This window comes from Pecten maximus, chromosome 5 (assembly GCF_902652985.1).
Source record: "Pecten maximus chromosome 5, xPecMax1.1, whole genome shotgun sequence".
Lineage (NCBI taxonomy): Eukaryota > Metazoa > Mollusca > Bivalvia > Pectinida > Pectinidae > Pecten > Pecten maximus.
Window position 1 is genome coordinate 41,580,378 of NC_047019.1, and position 19,782 is coordinate 41,600,159.

The 19,782-nt window shown below is 35.7% G+C and overlaps 1 protein-coding gene across 4 annotated transcripts in view; it reads right to left on the reverse strand.

Annotated features, from left to right (window-relative positions):
- Positions 1-4,262: 4,262 nt before the first annotated feature.
- LOC117328061 (MORC family CW-type zinc finger protein 3-like) overlaps positions 4,263-19,782 on the reverse strand; it is a 37,450-nt gene continuing 21,930 nt past the window's right edge. For 2 of the 4 annotated variants that reach the window (XM_033885396.1, XM_033885397.1), the window contains exons 10-19: positions 19,091-19,185; positions 17,422-17,493; positions 16,531-16,674; positions 16,324-16,395; positions 15,818-15,845; positions 14,523-14,630; positions 11,553-11,645; positions 9,095-9,184; positions 7,420-7,460; positions 4,263-7,176 (exon numbers count right to left, since the gene is read on the reverse strand). In XM_033885396.1, coding sequence (XP_033741287.1) covers positions 6,369-7,176; positions 7,420-7,460; positions 9,095-9,184; positions 11,553-11,645; positions 14,523-14,630; positions 15,818-15,845; positions 16,324-16,395; positions 16,531-16,674; positions 17,422-17,493; positions 19,091-19,185 — 1,551 coding nt within the window. In that variant the 3' untranslated portion in view covers positions 4,263-6,368. The remainder of the gene's footprint in view (positions 7,177-7,419; positions 7,461-9,094; positions 9,185-11,552; positions 11,646-14,522; positions 14,631-15,817; positions 15,846-16,323; positions 16,396-16,530; positions 16,675-17,421; positions 17,494-19,090; positions 19,186-19,782) is intronic. The other 2 variants (XM_033885398.1, XM_033885399.1) reach the window with 2 other exon arrangements.

Sequence of the window (19,782 nt, forward strand, 5' to 3'; positions counted from 1 at the left end):
CACTGAAACCGAGCAATGGATATCGCTCATATTTGCCTGGTAGCATCACTATGGGGTGAGGATTCAAAATTGTACAAATGATGGGGCTGGCCCCCCAGGGGCCTGAGGGGCGGGGCCAAAACGGGTAAATTGGTCTATATTGATATAAACGACTTCTCTTCTGAAACCAAGCAATGGATATCGCTCATATTTGCCTGGTAGCATCACTATGGGGTGAGGATTCAAAATTGTACAAATGATGGGGCTGTTCCTCCAGGGGCCTGAGGGGCGGGGCCGAATATGGTCAATTTAGCCATATTGATATAAACGACTTTTTCTCTGAAACCGAGCAATGGATATCGCTCATATTTGCCTGGTAGCATCACTATGGGGTGAGGATTCAAAATTGTTGGGGCTGGGCCTGAGGGGCAGGGCCAAAAGGGGTCAATTTGGCTATATTGATATAAACAACTTCTTTTCTGAAACCGAGCAATGGATATTGCTCATATTTGCCTGGTAGCATCACTATGGAGTGAGGATTCAAAATTGTACAAATGATGGGGCCTGAGGGGTGGGGCCAAATGTGGTCTATTTGGCTATATTGATATAAACGACTTCTGCTCTTAAACTAAGCAATGGATATTGCTCACATTTGTACAGTAGCATGGTTATGGGGTGGGGATTCAAAATTGTACAAATGTTTGGGTTGACCCAGGGGGCTGAAGGGTGGGGCCAAGAGGGGTCTATTTGGCTAAATTGATTTAAACAAATTATTCTCAGAAACTTATCAATGGTTTGACTTGTAGTATCCTATAGGGGTAGGGATTCAAAATTGTATAAAGGAAGGAGCTGACCCCCAGGGGGCAGAGGGCAGGGTCAAAAGGGGTCAATAAGTCTTAACAAGATCTTCTCTGACATCCCTATGGGGTCGCGCCAAAAGTCAATTTCATTTCATGGATTAATGCACTTTTTGGCATTTTTAGCATTAAAATAAAACCAATGTACATGTGCCCATATAAAATGCTTATGATATATATTGACATAGCAATACCAGCGACAAATATACCGAAGCATCATTCTTGTTTCATATCTCATGAAACCAGGTGAGCGATACAGGCCCTCTTTTATACAGCTTTTCTTTTTTCTAGTTCGCCGTGGAAGATTTTTTATTGGACTGGGAACAGAAGAGACGGAAAGAAATGAAAAACACGAACGCCTACAAAAAAGCGCAAACGACTTAACTGTGCTACTGTTTTATTGAGTGAAATAATGCATGCAAATTCTAGATACAAAATGTACGGTCATATAAAATAAAATATAACTAAAAAATTATTAAAAAAAATGGTTCATGCAAATATGGCTATATATGATTTTAATTGGACATTTAAATGATCAAATTAATTGTTACATAACATAAACTTGATTAGTACATTAATAGTTGCCATTGGAAATTATTGAACTTGGATGCTACACAAGATTCACTATTTCTATTGACTGGTCCCCAAGTCGGATACAGTATAATTGTTACTGTTGATTAGAAAGGTCTAAATATCAAACAAATTGATAACAAGAGAAGATAGAATTACAAAAATAACAATTGAAAGTATCAACAGAACTCTACAATCATTAACATCGACAGACAGGTTCCATATTCTCGTACTCTCTTTGACCGAATTACGTACCGGGAGCTCAGACTTGATATGAGACTGGATGTTTTCATGACTTGCACTTAACAGTCATCATTATGATGAACATCAATATGTTTAAAATATAGATCATTTAAATGGGATTATTGCACTTACTATCTAAATTTTAACATTTCCTTGCACGTATTTTGTATTTCATCAACGCTTTAGGAAAGTTATCACTGACATGTCCTGGATGGACAAAATAATCTAATTCGGTTAAATCCAATTTTAGCTCACCCGCTGTTGAGCTTGTGCCACGGTACTCCGTCCGTCATCTGTCAACATACTTTTGTAATCGTTACTAGTCCTACAGGGACTTGATGGATTTGGACCAAATTGGGGGTGGGGGGCAAAGATCGCGTAAAATAGGACTTTGTGATGGAGGGGTAGTCCGCACATAGAAGAAATGGAGGTAATTCATCTCAATCGCGTCTACTCAAGAAAACTGAACAGTTTTTGATACAGGGTCTCTAGTTGACTGTTTTATACAGCTTTCAATTTGAAGTTGCGGACACCGTTTGTGTCCTGTGCTATTCACAATGCTATCAAGCTCGCAATGGAAGATTTTTTTTAATGGACTGGGAACAGAGCGACTAAACTGTGCTACTGTTTTATTGAGTGAAATAATGCATGCAAATTCTAGATACAAAATGTACGGTCATATAAAATAAAATCTAACTAAAAAATTAACAAATGGTTCATGCAAATATGGATATATATATGATTGTAATTGGACATTTAAATGATCAAATTAACTGTTACATAACATAATATTGATTAGCACAGTAATAGTTGCCATTAAAAATTATTGAACTTGGATGCTACACAAGATTCACTGTTTCTATTGTCTGGTCACCGTTTGTGTCCTGTACTATTCACAATGCTATAAAGCTCGCAATGGAAGATTTTTTTTAATGGACTGGGAACAGAGCGACTAAACTGTGCTACTGTTTTATTGAGTGAAATAATGCATGCAAATTCTAGATACAAAATGTACGGTCATATAAGATAAAATATAACTAAAAAATTTAAAAAATGGTTCATGCAAATATGGATATATATGATTTTAATTGGACATTTAAATGATCAAATTAATTGTTACATAACATAAACTTGATTAGTACATTAATAGTTGCCATTGGAAATTATTGAACTTGGATGCTACACAAGATTCACTGTTTCTATTGACTGGTCCCCAAGTCGGATACAGTATAATTGTTACTGTTGATTAGAAAGGTCTAAATATCAAACAAATTGATAATAAGAGAAGATAGAATTACAAAAATAACAATTGAAAGTATCAACAGAATTCTACAATCATTAACATCGACAGACAGGTTCCATATTCTCGTACTCTCTTTGACCGAATTACGTACCGGGAGCTCAGACTTGATATGAGACTGGATGTTTTCATGACTTGCACTTAACAGTCATCATTATGATGAACATCAATATGTTTAAAATATAGATCATTTAAATGGGATTATTGCACTTACTATCTAAATTTTAACATTTCCTTTCACGTATTTTGTATTTCATCAACGCTTTAGGAAAGTTATCACTGACATGTCCTGGATGGACAAAATAATCTAATTCGGTTAAATCCAATTTTAGCTCACCCGCTGTTGAGCTTGTGCCACGGTACTCCGTCCGTCATCTGTCAACATACTTTTGTAATCGTTACTAGTCCTACAGGGACTTGATGGATTTGGACCAAATTGGGGGTGGGGGGCAAAGATCGCGTAAAATAGGACTTTGTGATGGAGGGGTAGTCCGCACATAGAAGAAATGGAGGTAATTCATCTCAATCGCGTCTACTCAAGAAAACTGAACGGTTTTTGATACAGGGTCTCTAGTTGACTGTTTTATACAGCTTTCAATTTGAAGTTGCGAACACCGTTTGTGTCCTGTGCTATTCACAATGCTATCAAGCTCGCAATGGAAGATTTTTTTTAATGGACTGGGAACAGAGCGACTAAACTGTGCTACTGTTTTACTGAGTGAAATAATGCATGCAAATTATAGATACAAAATGTACGGTCATATAAAATAAAATATAACTAAAAAATTAAAAAATGGTTCATGCAAATATGGATATATATATGATTTTAATTGGACATTTAAATGATCAAATTAACTGTTACATAACATAATATTGATTAGCACAGTAATAGTTGCCATTGAAAATTATTGAACTTGGATGCTACACAAGATTCACTGTTTCTATTGTCTGGTCACCGTTTGTGTCCTGTACTATTCACAATGCTATAAAGCTCGCAATGGAAGATTTTTTTTAATGGACTGGGAACAGAGCGACTAAACTGTGCGATAAAATATAACTAAAAAATTTAAAAAATGGTTCATGCAAATATGGATATATATGATTTTAATTGGACATTTAAATGATCAAATTAATTGTTACATAACATAAACTTGATTAGTACATTAATAGTTGCCATTGGAAATTATTGAACTTGGATGCTACACAAGATTCACTGTTTCTATTGTCTGGTCACCGTTTGTGTCCTGTACTATTCACAATGCTATAAAGTTCGCAGTGGAAGTTTTTTTATTGGACTGGGAACAGAGCGACTAAACTGTGCTACTGTTTTATTGAGTGAAATAATGCATGCAAATTCTACAGTGTTCGAAAGTGAAGGTGGTCCAATGGCAAGAGGCTATTGAAAACCTGGAAGGTCTATGTAAAATTTCAAAGTGTTTGCCCCATTGGCTATGAAAAGTTTGAGTCCTGACATACATTACAATTCATGCATTTTCTAACAAATGATCATATGAAATCAGAGCTTACAATAGAGTTTGTTTTACCCATATGATAATTTACTTGATGATGCAAGTGTTTGCATGACAGTTATGCTACTTTCAACAAGATGTTTACAAAATGGGTCTATGGAAAAATAACTTCGGCTATGGGATTTCAATTTTCTGTAGACATTGTCTAAGGAATTTTCATATATACTTTCATACACTAATTCTACAGATTCAAAATGTACGGTCATATTAAATAAAATATAACTAAAAAATTAAGAAATGGTTCATGCAAATATGGATATACATGTATATGATGATTTTAATTGGACATTTAAATGATCAAATTAATTGTTACATAACATAATCTTGATTAGTACATTAATAGCTGCCAATGGAAAGTATTGAACTTCGGATGCTACACAAGATTCACTATTTCTATTGACTGGTCCCCAAGTCGGATACAGTATAATCGTTACTCTTGATTAGAAAGGTCTATACATATCAAACAATTGATTACAAGAGAAGATAGAATTACAAAAATAACAATTGAAAGTATCAACAAAATTCAACAATCATTAACATTAACATCAACAGACATGTTCCATATCCTCGTACTCTCTTTGGCCGAATTACGTACCGGGAGCTCAGACTTTATATGACACGGCAGAGGGACCCTGTACATCATCGTTAAACAAGTGTTGATGTTACTGAAGATGTGGTAACGTGTTTAAATGCCACGGTGCTTTTTGGCGATGTCGTCTCAATGTGAGGTTCTCATTCAATTGACTGACTAAAAAAAGCGAAAATTCCTATATCTTTTTGCGATATTTACTTCTGATTTGCAAATCTGTCTCAAACTATGACCGCCTATTTGTTCTTAAAATGGTTTTAAAATTCAATAAGCAAAGTGGCCGACTAAGGAAACCCCACATATAGGGTGTTCCCGGTGCACGCACACACTCACCACAAGCATGTATTTCACAACTAATAGCTGTTGATAGGACGTTAGACAATACATAAGCAAACCAAGCACCCGGAATTTAGGTGATAAATATAAATCTCAATGTTAGAATAAATTGTACTCTATTCAAAATCCATTTCACTTTTGCAGTTCCGCTAAAAAGTATGTACGAAACGTATTTAAAACTGTTGCCGTGAAAAGATACAAAAGATGCAGGTTCGGGCTATAAAAAGAGCGAAATCATATAACTGAATCGACAGTTTCTGATAAACTTCGTGGTCAGTCTGCTGCAATTTTTTTTCAATTCTTTTAATGCCATCTTGCTCTTTGTTATGCACGTTTACTTCTGGTGCTGAAAAAAGCCGGTTTGGATTTTCAAATTTAAAGTTGATTATTTCTCTAAACCTTGTGAGCGGAGTTTCTTTTACCTTTAAGGTTAGATTTACAGTTTGCATACAAAATTTTGAGAGTGAAAGAAGGAACAGTAGGCAATCAACTTGAATTTTAGATTAATGTCAGTAATTATCATTTTGATTATCAATCTCGATTTCATATACCGTTGTACAAAATTGACATTCTTTTTTTTTTTGGTTAAATGACTAAAATAGCTAACAGACAATCTTTTGAATTTGACCAATACAACGAGTCTTATCGTTAACCCATGATAGACAGACCTTAGGGATGCCTCTAACCTGTTGCGGTATCGTCTTTTTTGTCCCCGGTTGATTGTGCGGAACTGATGTCAACACTATAGAGCTACATCACATATGCAGGTATAGTGGAGAGAGAGCCTCAACTGTTCCGAGAATATAAGGCCCCTAGACATAACGATTAAAATCCAAATATCGCATTGCATGTTACGATCCAATGAGGAATATTTACAAATTTCTATGCAATATTTATGTTATCCTGGTATCAGTTACATGTATATAAATGTTAATCCTCATTCCATGAAATAATAAGTAGACAAATCAGTGTGGTTGATCATCATGAATAATTGCAGTTAATAGGTGTTCCACGTCATCCTCTGTACCAATATCACCGTTGGTATTTCTTTGCATGAACGTATATACATTCCTTCTAAATTCTCCTAACCGTCTTTCTAGACGATTTGCTCTTGCCAATTCCTCCTGAAATTTGTTGATAGCAAGCACTTTCTTTCTTTCTTTATGTTCTACGTTTTTCAATGACTCTTGTTCTTTTTTATTAGCCTCTTCCAGTTTTCCATCAGCTTCTCTCATTTTTCTGTTCACCTCTAACATCATTTTGTCAGCTTCTTCCATTTTTTTATCAGCGTCCTTTGCCTTTCTATCAGCAAGATCAAGTTTTCTAGCATTTAGAGCTACCTCCTTTAGCTTTCTTTCGGCGTCATCTGCTCTCCTCACCTCATTCTGCATTTTCCTATGTAATTCTTCATCTACTTTTGTTTTAGACGCGTTCATTTTTCTGTAATCCTCCATCATTTTGGTCGCCTCTTCCATCTGCTTTTTTGCCTCCTTCAAATTAGCATCAGCTGATGCATTTTGGGTTACATATGTCTCCAACTTTCTTTCGGCGAACACTGCTCTCTTCTTCTCGTTCTCTATCCTCCTATACAGTTCTTCGCCGTTCGTCATACATTCTCTATTACACATTCGGATCACTTCGATGGTCTGTGTTCCTGCATCAAGAGGCATAATGTTTTTCTTTTGTGGCTCCCCAAAAAGCTTGCTCTTTGAAGAGGTCCTTTGTCGTTTCGGCGGCGGGTCTATTTCGCTGGTGCTTGCTTCCTGATCAGAACTGATAAAAGAATGAAGTGATGTAAATGTTAATTGATTTATAATTTATATCTTTCATTGGATATAAATAATATTGCTAACCTCGTCAATTGTTGATATTCGGAAGGTAAAAAAATCTCAGTAAAATTATGACTAAAATAACGAAATTATTTTCTGCAATTTAGTCTATTCATTATTACAGAAAAACAGCATGAGTAGAGCAGAAGACACGAATGACTGTGTTTACTTTAAAGAGACAACTTACCTTGCAAAAGAAGTTGCTACTGGGGACAAGTCCATCATATCCTACGAATAAACATAAATGTTTGAAATATACTACAGACAGTACCGCTTTTTCACATGTTGGTATACAATGCTAAATTGCATTCAAAATTTATATTAAGAAGTAGCAATATATTAACACGGACATCGTGAAGCGGCCTTCAAGTGTTAGCCAATCAAATTACATGGAACCGCGTGATTAAAAGTAGGTCATCGTGTCAACCAATCAAGACGCATTAAAAAAATTTCAGCGTGAGGTATAAACAGGATCTTATTCAACAGTTGTAAAGATTATTCCATGCGTTGGGAGTTGAATATCACCCACCTATTGTGGTAGAAACAAGCATTGAAAATGAACTGACTCGCACAAGCAAAGAGATTATTTCCATGAGATCATAATGTCGAAGCCAATAGGTATATCCGTAAAAAAAAATGGAGAGTATGTTTCACTTTATTGCTCAGGCTAGTGGGGATTTCCCTTTAGCCTAGTTGTAGAATGTTTGTGTTGATATATAGAGATCTCTTGCTCGAAGCCGGGCACTGGCACTGTGTGTTTCCTTACTCATTCCTGTTACATTTATGGTACCGTTGACCACTCTGAGTGAACGCTTCCTTGCAGCTAAATAAATTGGATGTGGTTGTCGTCGAGGAGCGAAGACATTGTGAAGGAGAGATTAGTGGGAAAGTGGAGATTAGCGAGTTCGCAGGGTGTTGGCTTTGAGGTATTTTTCATTGCTCATTCCTGCACATTTACATATCTACAGGGACCGGACACGTCGGAGTTCGTAAAGGAAATACAATATTATGATGTTATGATAATGGGAACATGTTTGAATACGGAATCAACTGGGATATCATTACGCTCGTCATACAGCTTTGCTGTAAACTCTCCCTTCTGGCTACAAAAATAGAGGTAAGCCGCTGATGCTGAGTCTTTAGTGCCCTGCTTATAAGTTCGAGTATATTCTATCAGCATAGTCAGCACATCGTCCATAGTAAAACGTGATGTTTTAGGACTTTGCAAGGCTTCTGTTATCACCTTTATTACTGAGAAGATTTTTATTATGAAAAACCTTGTATGAAAGCAAAAACAAATTGGAAAACAGAGGTCACGCTATATTGGAATAATATGCATCAGATTACAGTCTAATGATATAAACATTGTGATCCTGAGCCACATCCACGAGGTTAAGGGTTAGGACATTTGTTTTTATAAATCAGTTGAAATCGGATTCTTTTTCAGACCCAGACATGCTAGATCCAAATACTTTTCAATCTTGAATCTGATATTAGGTAGACGATAAGACAGTGTTATGGCTTTAGACAATTTGCCGCTGTATAGAATGTAAATGTAGTTGCCATTATGTTGACAAATTAACAGTTGCTACATTTCTTTAACGTCGACTATAGATCTCCCTATGGTAATATCATAACTTCCATGCCAGGTGACAACTATTGTTACATCAGATTTTTACGTTACGACTAATGGGCTTGTTATTGCTTGAATTAAACTATCACAACCAAATATCTTATTCAAATTGCAAAGGAGGTAATTGTTATATAATTGTTTTTACATTACTTACATCTTGAGTAAAACCTTATTGTAGATAAGGGGAGAGACTGACTCCGTTAACATTTTCACTCATGAAGAGTAATACCTTTACTTGTGGTGATACTCTGACGTTCTTATTGGCATTCCGTTTTCTGGTAATATTCCTCAAATGTGGCTGATTTTCTGTTCCTGGCATCTGTGAATAATGTTATTTCGTTTCAGAATTATTGTTCAGATCTAAGCTACAAAGAGAATAAGGCTACAGACAAAATCCTTCACATCAGTCATAAACAATTAGTATATACATGCATATAACATAAATATTGACTAATTAAACAAGAAATACATTGAATAATAAGGATCAAGTATAATTAATTGTATTAAAGATTATCACAATTATAGGCTCTAAAAGGATGTATATCATAAGGCTACAGGCGTACACGTCAGTACAAATTGCCAGAGATATCCTACCATGTAATGATAATGTCATCATATCATAACGGTTGTAATTATATCTCATTGTATGAACTATTCTGGACCAGCTCAGGGCTGCTCATCTGTGTCGTCTTCTACATAATTTTACAGACGATTTTGTATAAAACACAGAGTTAAACAGGGAATCGACACACAATCCTGGCCGCAGAGCCGTCCATCAGTATGCTATATAGAATAAAACCATTGCTAAACTTTCTACGAATCAAAGAGAAAACTTTGAAAGTTTCATTGCATTATTTTTAAGTATTGTTAGTATGACTATTAAACAAACAATAATAAAAGGGGAAAAGGGAAGCTGATAAAATTATCATTCATGTATTGCATCGGTATGATGCAGCTTATTAGAAACGTCTTGCGTCAGTCATGAATCTCTGAGGATAGAAGTTTGCACCAACCGCGCTGCATCCAATATCTGCTTATTCAGTAAATAGAGCCATTCCGGGCAAAAATGGGATGTCAGGTGAGTTTTAAATGATCTAATGGGTGTGATTGAGGGATACAGAAAGGTCCGTGTCAGTATGTGATATAGCTCGGACATTTGTTTTTCTTTGATGAGGTCACAGGTCAAAATGTAGGATAGAATGACATAATTTTGACACATGACATACCGTCTCAACTAGGCGAACCCCTGCCCCAAGTATAAAATGTAGGAGATAGACCCTTAACAAGATAATGTGCGGAAGGACGGAAGGACACAATGTAAATCTATAGTGCCTCCAGATCCTGGTGGGGGCAATTAGGGTGAGGAAACAGTTTGGAACAAAGTTAGCTTAATGAGAATGATAAACGATAATACAGCTAAATGTGGTATTAGGACCTAGAATTCTATTGATTCTATCAACTGAATATAAAATAATCGAGATCTGTTACGGGCATTAAGTAATGGTCACGCGTTTTCTTTGCAAACCGTATGGAAATTAAACATCGGAGTAACATGGATACTTTCAATGATTAAATTTTGACCAGTCATAGTCTATTTATGGAATAATGATTTGTAAAAACGTTTTTGTTTTGATAACCATGACATCAATCAAGAAAATAAAAATGATGCAAAAGAACACATAGTATACGGACCGTAAGTTTTGCTGTAATTGATCGCGTATTTTAGTTGTATGTTAAAAAATTGGTTTGATTTTTTCACCTGTTTTTGTACCTGCTGTCATTAAATGCCCATGGCTGTTGATACGGCATTAAACAACGCAATATCAAAACCATACTACATGTATATTGACCCAGCATTTCTCCCGGTACAATTTATAAATACCAGCAATGGTCAGTTCAAGCACGGTGTAGCTAATGCTATTTTTAGATCACTATTATTGTTTGCGCTATTTCTAGAAAAAACACTTGATCGATTACTGTCAAATTGTATATGTAGGTCAGATGGCGACAGGCGACCATCATGTATTTTGACAGTTGAAGTTTGTTATCAATGGTGCTGTGATATATGTAAACAAAATTAGCGTACATGTCTGTTTCACTTGCAAGCTTAGTTTGCTCGATGTGATACCTGTTAAATCTATTAGCAGGGCGTTCCTGATTAAATATACATTATTATTAGAGTATTTTAATGAATATTCTTCATCAGCAATATTAATTGTTGTCACGAGATTCACAAATCACACTCAAATCATAGTTTGAAGTTGTGGTTGAATTAATAAAAACAGGGAATTCTCTATTTGTTGAATGGGAAAGCTGCCAAAGTTGTTTCAATATCTGCAACGGGATCGCCCACTTGAACACATTGTATTAAATTGTTGAATTATATATATTAGATAATTCACATTGACGTTAAGGTAGCACTTGATTATATATTCATGTTAAAGGCTAATCGTTAATAATGTATGTCTTGTTTTCCGTAAGACTGTAATCCATATGAATGTGAACATCGAGTTTGTTTCAATTTTCATATCTATCAATGAATAACTTTTAAACAATCATAGACCTTCGTTCTATTTACCATGGCAAAGGAATGTGGTATATCCATTTTAATAAGCTTTCGAATTACATGAATTAATGCAGGACGAACTAAACATGCACTTGAGCCGATCCGAAATAAATTTTCTTACCTGTCTGTCTGATTCAAGTTTGTTCGTAGGCGAGTGTATATTTTCTTCGTGTGCTTGATTTCCGACGGATTGTCGAATTGGTTCTATTAAAGTCTGAAAACGGAAAAAAATAGGTATACATACTAGGAACAAACGGATTCTACCGAAGCCACTTTCCTTCTAACCTGCTTTCAACTAGCAAGGATTTTTTTCTTCCCCTATGATTCAAATAGCATATATGTGGTTAAAGCCCATACGCAAAGGAACAGAAGCAAACACTAGGAAAAAAACAACAGAGAATACAGACATATTAACAGAAATTATTAAAAATATTAACAACAAGAGATCCCAGAGGGATCCTAGCGCCCACCATTGCATGATCTTCATAGGTTCCATGTCAGATTGATCTTTTCTCTACTTTTCTCTTCCTCTAAGTCTTACTAATCTGTGTCAATTCAGAAACAGCCATCTAGTACTATTCAAACAAGGGGAACCTTTATATACAATTTAAGATTTAGCGATATTGGCTGTCTGTCGGCCATGTTGTTTTCGGATTGGTCCCAAAATGCAATACCAGGGACCAAGGGGAACCTACATATGAAATTTGAGAAAGATCCCTTTCAGTACTATCTAAGAAATAGCGAAAACAAACTTCAACTATCAAAATCCAAGATGGCTGTTTGTCGGCCATGTTGTTTTCCGATTGGTCTCAAAATGCAATATGCATAACGAGGCACCAAGGGGAACCTACATATGATATTTGAGAAAGATCCCTTCTGTACATTCTCAGAAATAGCGGTAACAAACTTCAACTATCAAAATCCAAGATGGCTGCCTGTCGGCCATGTTGTTTTCCGATTGGTCCCAAAATGTAATATGCATAACTAGGCACCAAGGCCAACCTACAAATCAAATTTGAGAAGATCCCTTCAGTACTTTCCGAGAAATAGCGATAACAAACTTCCAATTGTCAAAATCCAAGAGGGCTGTCTGTCGGCCATGTTGTTTTTCAATTGGTCTCAAAATACAAGCTGCATAACGAGGCACCGAGGGGAACCTACATATGAAATTTGAAAAAGATCTCTTCAGTACATTCTCAGAAATAGCGGTAACAAACTTCAATTGTCAAAATCCAAGATGGCTGCCTGTTGGCCATGTTGTTTTCCAATTGGTCTCAAAATGCAATATGCATAACTAGGCACCTAGGAGAAACTACATATGAAATTTGAGACAGATCACGTCTGTACTTTCTCAGAAATAGCGGTAACAAACTTCAACTATCAAAATCCAAGAGGGCTGTTTGTCGGCCATGTTGTTTTCCAATTGGTCTCAAAATACAAGCTGCATAACGAGGCACCGAGGGGAACCTACATATGAAATTTGAAAAAGATCTCTTCAGTACATTCTCAGAAATAGCGGTAACAAACTTCAATTGCCAAAAATCCAAGATGGCTGCCAGTTGGCCATATTGTTTTCCGATTGGTCCCAAAATGCAATATGCATAACTAGGCACCTAGGAGAAACTACATATGAAATTTGAGACAGATCACGTCTGTACTTTCTCAGAAATAGCGGTAACAAGAATTGTTAACGGACGGACGGAGCACTGACCACGGACGAAAGGCGATTTGAATAAAAAAAAATATAGATTTGCATGGAAACTCTTGAACAAAGTACAATTTCATAAGACCAGGTGTCACGGAAAGGTGCATCGACGACACCCGGAATAAAAAAAAAACAAGAAGTTTCTCAAACATAAAATGATTACATTGACATCTTGTTGACGAGTTTGGTATACCATTGTAAAAACAAAAGTGATTAAAAGGAGGATTAGCAAGAAAAAAAGGTCAGAGCTGAAGAGATTAGATTCCACTCTTCCAAAGCATACCTTAGGGACATGAGGCATAATTATAAAGGCAAAGCTACAGGGCACCTGTTAAAATGATCCGAATGAAAAACAGGCAGATGCACAACGTAAGCTTGCTGTTATAATATTTTCATTGACATCAACTCACAAGTTTAGGAAGACTTAACTAGACAAGATGTTCTGTACGCAGACTGACAAACAGACAGTCTGATTCCAATATACTCTCTTACGTTGTCGGGTGTTGGTGTTATTACAAGTCTGTAATATCAATGGATTTGCAAGGTGGGAAAAAATGTGTTTGGGAAATGTAGTTATAGCAGGAATTATTTGTCTTCACCGGCACGTAGTTGTAATTGTATTCACTGAGGTTATAAGACAGGTCTATCTGTGATGGGGGCTAGTGCATATATGGAGCGTCTGGGAAGCTCGTGCGTATGGATGCGGAACGTGTGAATTAGTGAATTAGGGACGTTTGTTTCACGTCTGCCAAAATGGGGATGGAGTCTTTTATATACACAAATGACGAAGGAAGACAACTTTTTGACTTGTGTCCTGACCGGGCCTCGAACTCACGATCTACGGCACCCAATCGCCTAGCCAGAAAAACCCATAGCTTAAAAAGTACGTTTCAATGGAGTAGTGATGGTCGGCCTGACATGATCCCTAACATGATCATTGTGGAAGTCGTCTATTAGTTGATATGAATACCTGGATCGCAATGTATTTACATGGATACGAATTGTACCTATTATCATAAATATTTCTTCATAGTATATATGATGCATTTTGCTAATAAATAGATATATAACATAGCACACAATTTTTATTCGTGCCCTGACCGGTCCTTGAACTCACGATCTACGGCACCCTATCGCCAATATAAATGCATAAGTGTATGGGGGGGGGGGGGGGGGGAGGGGTGAGAGTGAGGGTGTGCGTGTATATTCGTCTTGTGTACATCGTAAATTGTTTGTTGAAACATGCAATTTGCAATGTTTTAAATGAATCAATTATTAATATGTAACAATGTTATATACACCTGATTACCTTTTTTCACAAATAAATATTTGCTATATGACACGACTGAATGTAGAAATGCTTGCATAATAAATCTATTAACATACTTGCTCTTCTGATTCTGGTACGCTCTCTGGTGGGTGAATTCTTTCTTCAGTTACTTGATTTCCTGTATTGTTGTCTGTGAATGACTGTCGACTTTGTTGTCTTAAGGTCTGTAAACAGGAAACAGCTTTTTTACACTCGGAACAAACCGAAATAAGATGTTTATTCATAACGCAGTAATCTAGACAATAAGTCACAGGATCTTAAATATGCATGTGTAATAATTATGTTCATGTTTCAGGGAAAACAATCTAGGGTTGAATAAATAAAGGAATAAGAATACATTACAACTATGTATTTCACTGATATTATTGTTATTGAGATATTGACGATAGTTATCAGTCGAATAAAAATCGAAGCTAATTTATTATGCATCGATGATATACCAGAGGCCAAAGCTCTGACCTTAAATTGCTAGCTAGACAGTTTATACTGAAGTGTGCTTCTGAACGGAAGGCATCGAGGTGTTCCGGATATTGTGATTTCTCCTTTACTTAAATGTTCACGTGTACACACGAGAATAATATAAAAGGCATTCGGTTTCAAGACATATCCCTTGTACGGGTTGATTTTTCTTCTGCGGCATTTCAGTTAAATTATTTTTATTTATCATTGATATTTAAACGAAAAGTTGGAGAGGTGTATGACAGAGAGAGAGCTTTGTCAACGACGGTAATTGTCAATCATAGTTTGGTCCTCCATTGCCTGCTTCGACCATGGCCTTGTGGGGTTTTTTTTCGCCGACATCTTTGCCTGACATTTACCAGGTGCGCTAGTGCAGCTATTGGGTCAGTTCAAGTTCACATGAATGCGAACGGAGTTTCCTTCGATTTTTTCGTAGCGATAATAATTACGTACGAATTTTAATTAACAAACGAAATTCTATTTTTCTTGAAATATTTGAGGTTATATTAAGTTTCATGTGCTTTTGCATTGCATATAATATAGTAATATCAATTAAAATGGACGATGTTTTTCTGAAGAAATATCTTTATTTCGTTCCTGTACTTCTAATTCAAGGGTTTTCCCCGGTTGTTGTACGCTTTCCTGGACTGTTTCATGATTTCTGCAACCCAACGATTTTTTGGCCCTTGGGTCTTAAAATGATGACAAGTACCTGCGTATATGTATTTGTTAATGCAATCTTGTGTGTAAATTGTTGTAATCAAGGGGGTTTCAGTATTTCAAATGATTCTATCTGATTGCTAACTAGATGACGAGGTAGCATATTCAAGTTGAACGTCCGGGTACAGGATCTTGACTTTATCAAATAAACACTAATACAAAAAATAATTACCGCCAGTTTCAGTCGAAGTTTGTTCTTCCTGAAAAAAAAAGGAAGTTCAGAAATAAGACAGCTGAAGGTTACTGATTGATTCTACTGTTAGGACTTCACAGTTGAGACTTCGGTGGAGTCACTGTCAGCAATAACACATAATACAGGGTTTTCAATATTTGTTATTTAATTCATCTTTACTTATGACCAATTCCTATAATGAAGGCAATTAAGTTTCAGTATTGTGCAACTGATAACTTTGGATGACCTCGCATGGTTACACTCAATATAAATTAAACAAAGATGTGTTATTTCTTTGAATACAGCAAACATACCGATACCTTACACTGTATCACCAAAGAAATACCGTGGTTATCAAATGAACATCATAACAAGGATGCTTAATAACAAATAAATGAAAATATTTGTGCGTTACATCCTAACAGAATTCAGACTATTCAACAATATAGAAGATTTATTTTGTTAATGCATAATACAAAGTAGTTTAAAATAGCAAAAATACTTACGATTCCTTGTACTTTCGCGATTCCTCCTTGTCGTTTTCTTCAGTCTCATCTTCTTCCCCAATTTCGCAGCGACTGAGAATTGTATAAAGAAAGTTGACGCCACAGTTACCGAACTTCACACATAACATATTTTGCGCTATTTGAACGAATTCAATGGTCTTATCATTGATATTTCACTTGAAATAGAAAAATACTCTCATAACTTACTTGTGCTGAGGGTCTTCATTTAAGCGACAATACCATTTCTCGGAATCTTTCACTTGTACTGCTCTGATCATTTTCCGCCATTTATTGCAGTTATCACACTGAATCCAATTGAAGAATGCATCATCAGAATCCTGTTCCTCGACCCTACAACACCATCACGAGCAACCCTTTATAGTACAATATGTGATGCAGCTCCTTAGATAAATTTTTTAAATAGTTTGATTATAAGAGACAGTTTAGTGTGGATACTCAAGCACTCAATTTTAAATTGCACAGGGATAACATGAGATTCGTGCAGTCATTTGCACCTGGGATCAAATGAGATTCGTGAACAGTCATAACAGTCATTGCGTGCTCTTTTAGCGACAGGTATTTTTTATTGTATACGTGTACCATATTTAAACCGCCCGCGAGCCTCTCATCGTTTTTTTTGCGTTTTGATTGTCGCATGCAAACGCATTTTTCCGTATTGATAATCCCTTTGCTGTTTGGCAGTATCACCAAGGGTAGGCACCTTGTTTGACATATTGAAGCGTCAGTCATTCTACAAAGAATTCTTAACAGTGAAGTGTCCAAAGGGCATTACAATGTAACATACATATGTGGAAATGACTAAAATTCCTTTCTGTTTACGTCCAAAGGCCATTACAAGGTAACATAAATATGAGGAAATTACTAAAATTCATTTCTGTTTTAAAAATATTTGCTGTTCAGTACATGGCATTTGAATGTTCAAAACTTCGCTTCCAATTCCATTTCTTGACAATAGCTTATTTCCTCATCATCTTCGGACGTAACAAAACTAATCTCATGTATTGTTTCATTACATTTTTTTCATGTCTAATGTATTTATTACTTCGTCATTTGTTCATTTATGTCAAAATTACTTACATGTCGTCAGTAGTCTCCGTTTTAATGTTCCAATATTCTTTCAGCTTCTTGGAAATATTTTGTAATAAGGTACTGAAAAATAATTCACAAACAATATCATTTATGATATCATAGGACATAAAAAAAGATTTCACAGGATCTTGGCGCCTACCAACATAGGATTATTACTGGATCTCTGATAGACTTATCTTTTCTCTTCTTTTCTCTTCTTGCTCTAATCATTTGAAAACAACCTATATATCATATTTGAGAAACATTCATAAAGAACTCTCCGCGAAACAGGGCTAGCAAACTTCAAGGAATACGAAAGAAATCTAAATGAAATTCAAGAAATATCCATGAAGAACTTTTTGATAAATAGTGATAAAAACTTTAACTTTACATAATTAAAAACAACCGCCTGTTAAACATCTTATTTTCCGATCAATCTCTAAATGGAATATAGTAAACTGGGGACTAAGGAAAACCTACATGTGAATAAGTCAAAATTCCAAATGGTCGCCTGTTGACCATCTAATTTTCATATCAGTCTCAAAACTCAATACTGAAAAGTTCAGACCATGCAGAATCAATATTTTAATTCAATTCAAGGAAGACCCATACAGAACAGTAACAATCTTCAACCTGTTTAAGTTCAAAATAGCTGTCGATCGGTCATCTTGTTTTCAAATCAGTCTTAAAATGCATTAAGCGCAAGCAGGGTCCTTTCTGATAAATAGCAGTTACAAACTTTAACCCGTCAAAAATCAAAAAGCCGCCAGATGGCCATTATGTCTCCGGTCATAATCAAAGTTTAATATTTCTTATAAAATAAAAGTGTCCTTAAAGTGCTTTCTGGGAAATAGCGACAGCAAACCCGGCAAGATTCCAAAAGGCCGCCTGTCGGCTATTTTGTTCCCGATAAGTTTACATGAGGAGCATATCATTAAAATTTAAGGATGATCCTTACAGTAATTTATATTCAGAAATAGCGGTAACAAGAGCCGGTTGCGGACGCCCGCTCGAACGACGGACCATAGACAAAATGCGATTTAATCTAAAAACTGCCGATAGAGACCGTACATATTAGAGACATTCTTTCAAAATGATTTGTGTGTACATGCTTTACTGTATCTTTCTGAATTTGAAGTAAAATGATGATATACATTTATCTAATGTGCTTAACATTAAGTGTACACTAAACATTTCAGTGTTCCACAATGCACTGAACAGCTGTAACACAAGAATTAAAATATTATATATCATAACTAAATGCCAATGTAACAATTTATAGCAGCATTCTTTTTTTCCGGGGGAAATTTCCATGCTATACTTGTCAGGTAAATTGTGTTGCTAGATTTAACTGTGCGGTTGCTTGTCGAATACAGCACAGTCCCGTTAAAAATAATTGAGAAATGACGATTGTATTCATTTCCGTTCCCGAAAACGTCTTTTATCTAAATTGTTTCAGATAATGTCCGAATCGTAGACATGGACTTCCGTTATTTTATTGTATGAACATTTTTTGATAGAGGTTATCGACAACATTATATTCCGAACTCGGACAGCGGGCTTGTACACAGTTGATATCATCAGCACCGCGTTCAGGTATATTCCTAAAACAAATAAAACAAAAGTACAGTATGGTAACTGTTTCTTCAGAAATACAATTGTAATAGAAACGTTAAACCTGTAGGCTGCATCCTCCTCAAACTCCTGTTTGGTGTGTTTGAGTCTAAGATGGTTAGCCTCCGCCACCGCAATCACACCCTGTCCGATATCGGACTGTAAAATAATGACAATGATAACAAATATATTATGCCCGTGTATATCTATCATTGATAAAAACGCATATAATGCAACATAATCACATGAAAGCAAATGGAAGTGTATTATTGTATTATTCCTTCATTCATTGTAATATTGTGCCACAGGTGAGTGTCCGATTACAAAGGAACACGTCACATATTCTATATAAGGTTAGAAAAACATAAGCGGTTAAATACAGGGTAAACTGATATGAGTATATATTATAATTAGAAATATATAGTCTTTCATATAAAATATATTTTAAAAACAATGTGAATTTCCTAAATCTAATAAAGTTCCATAGCAGTAATGATTAATACAAAAAATCAATAGAGTGCATTGTTATTTCATGTAACTAAATTGTACAACATTTCATATTTTGTAATTTCAAATACAGGTATGGCTTGCATTGTCAATGTCTATGGCTATGTCTGTAGTGCGTTCCATTTAACTGGTGATAATTGTTTACAGAAAATCCGTTTTGCTGTTTGCTGTTTAGGACCTACTGCTTTGTTGTAGGCTTTAAAAAAAACCTTCCAAAACCGAATGCGAAAGGACGATCAAACCTCTATC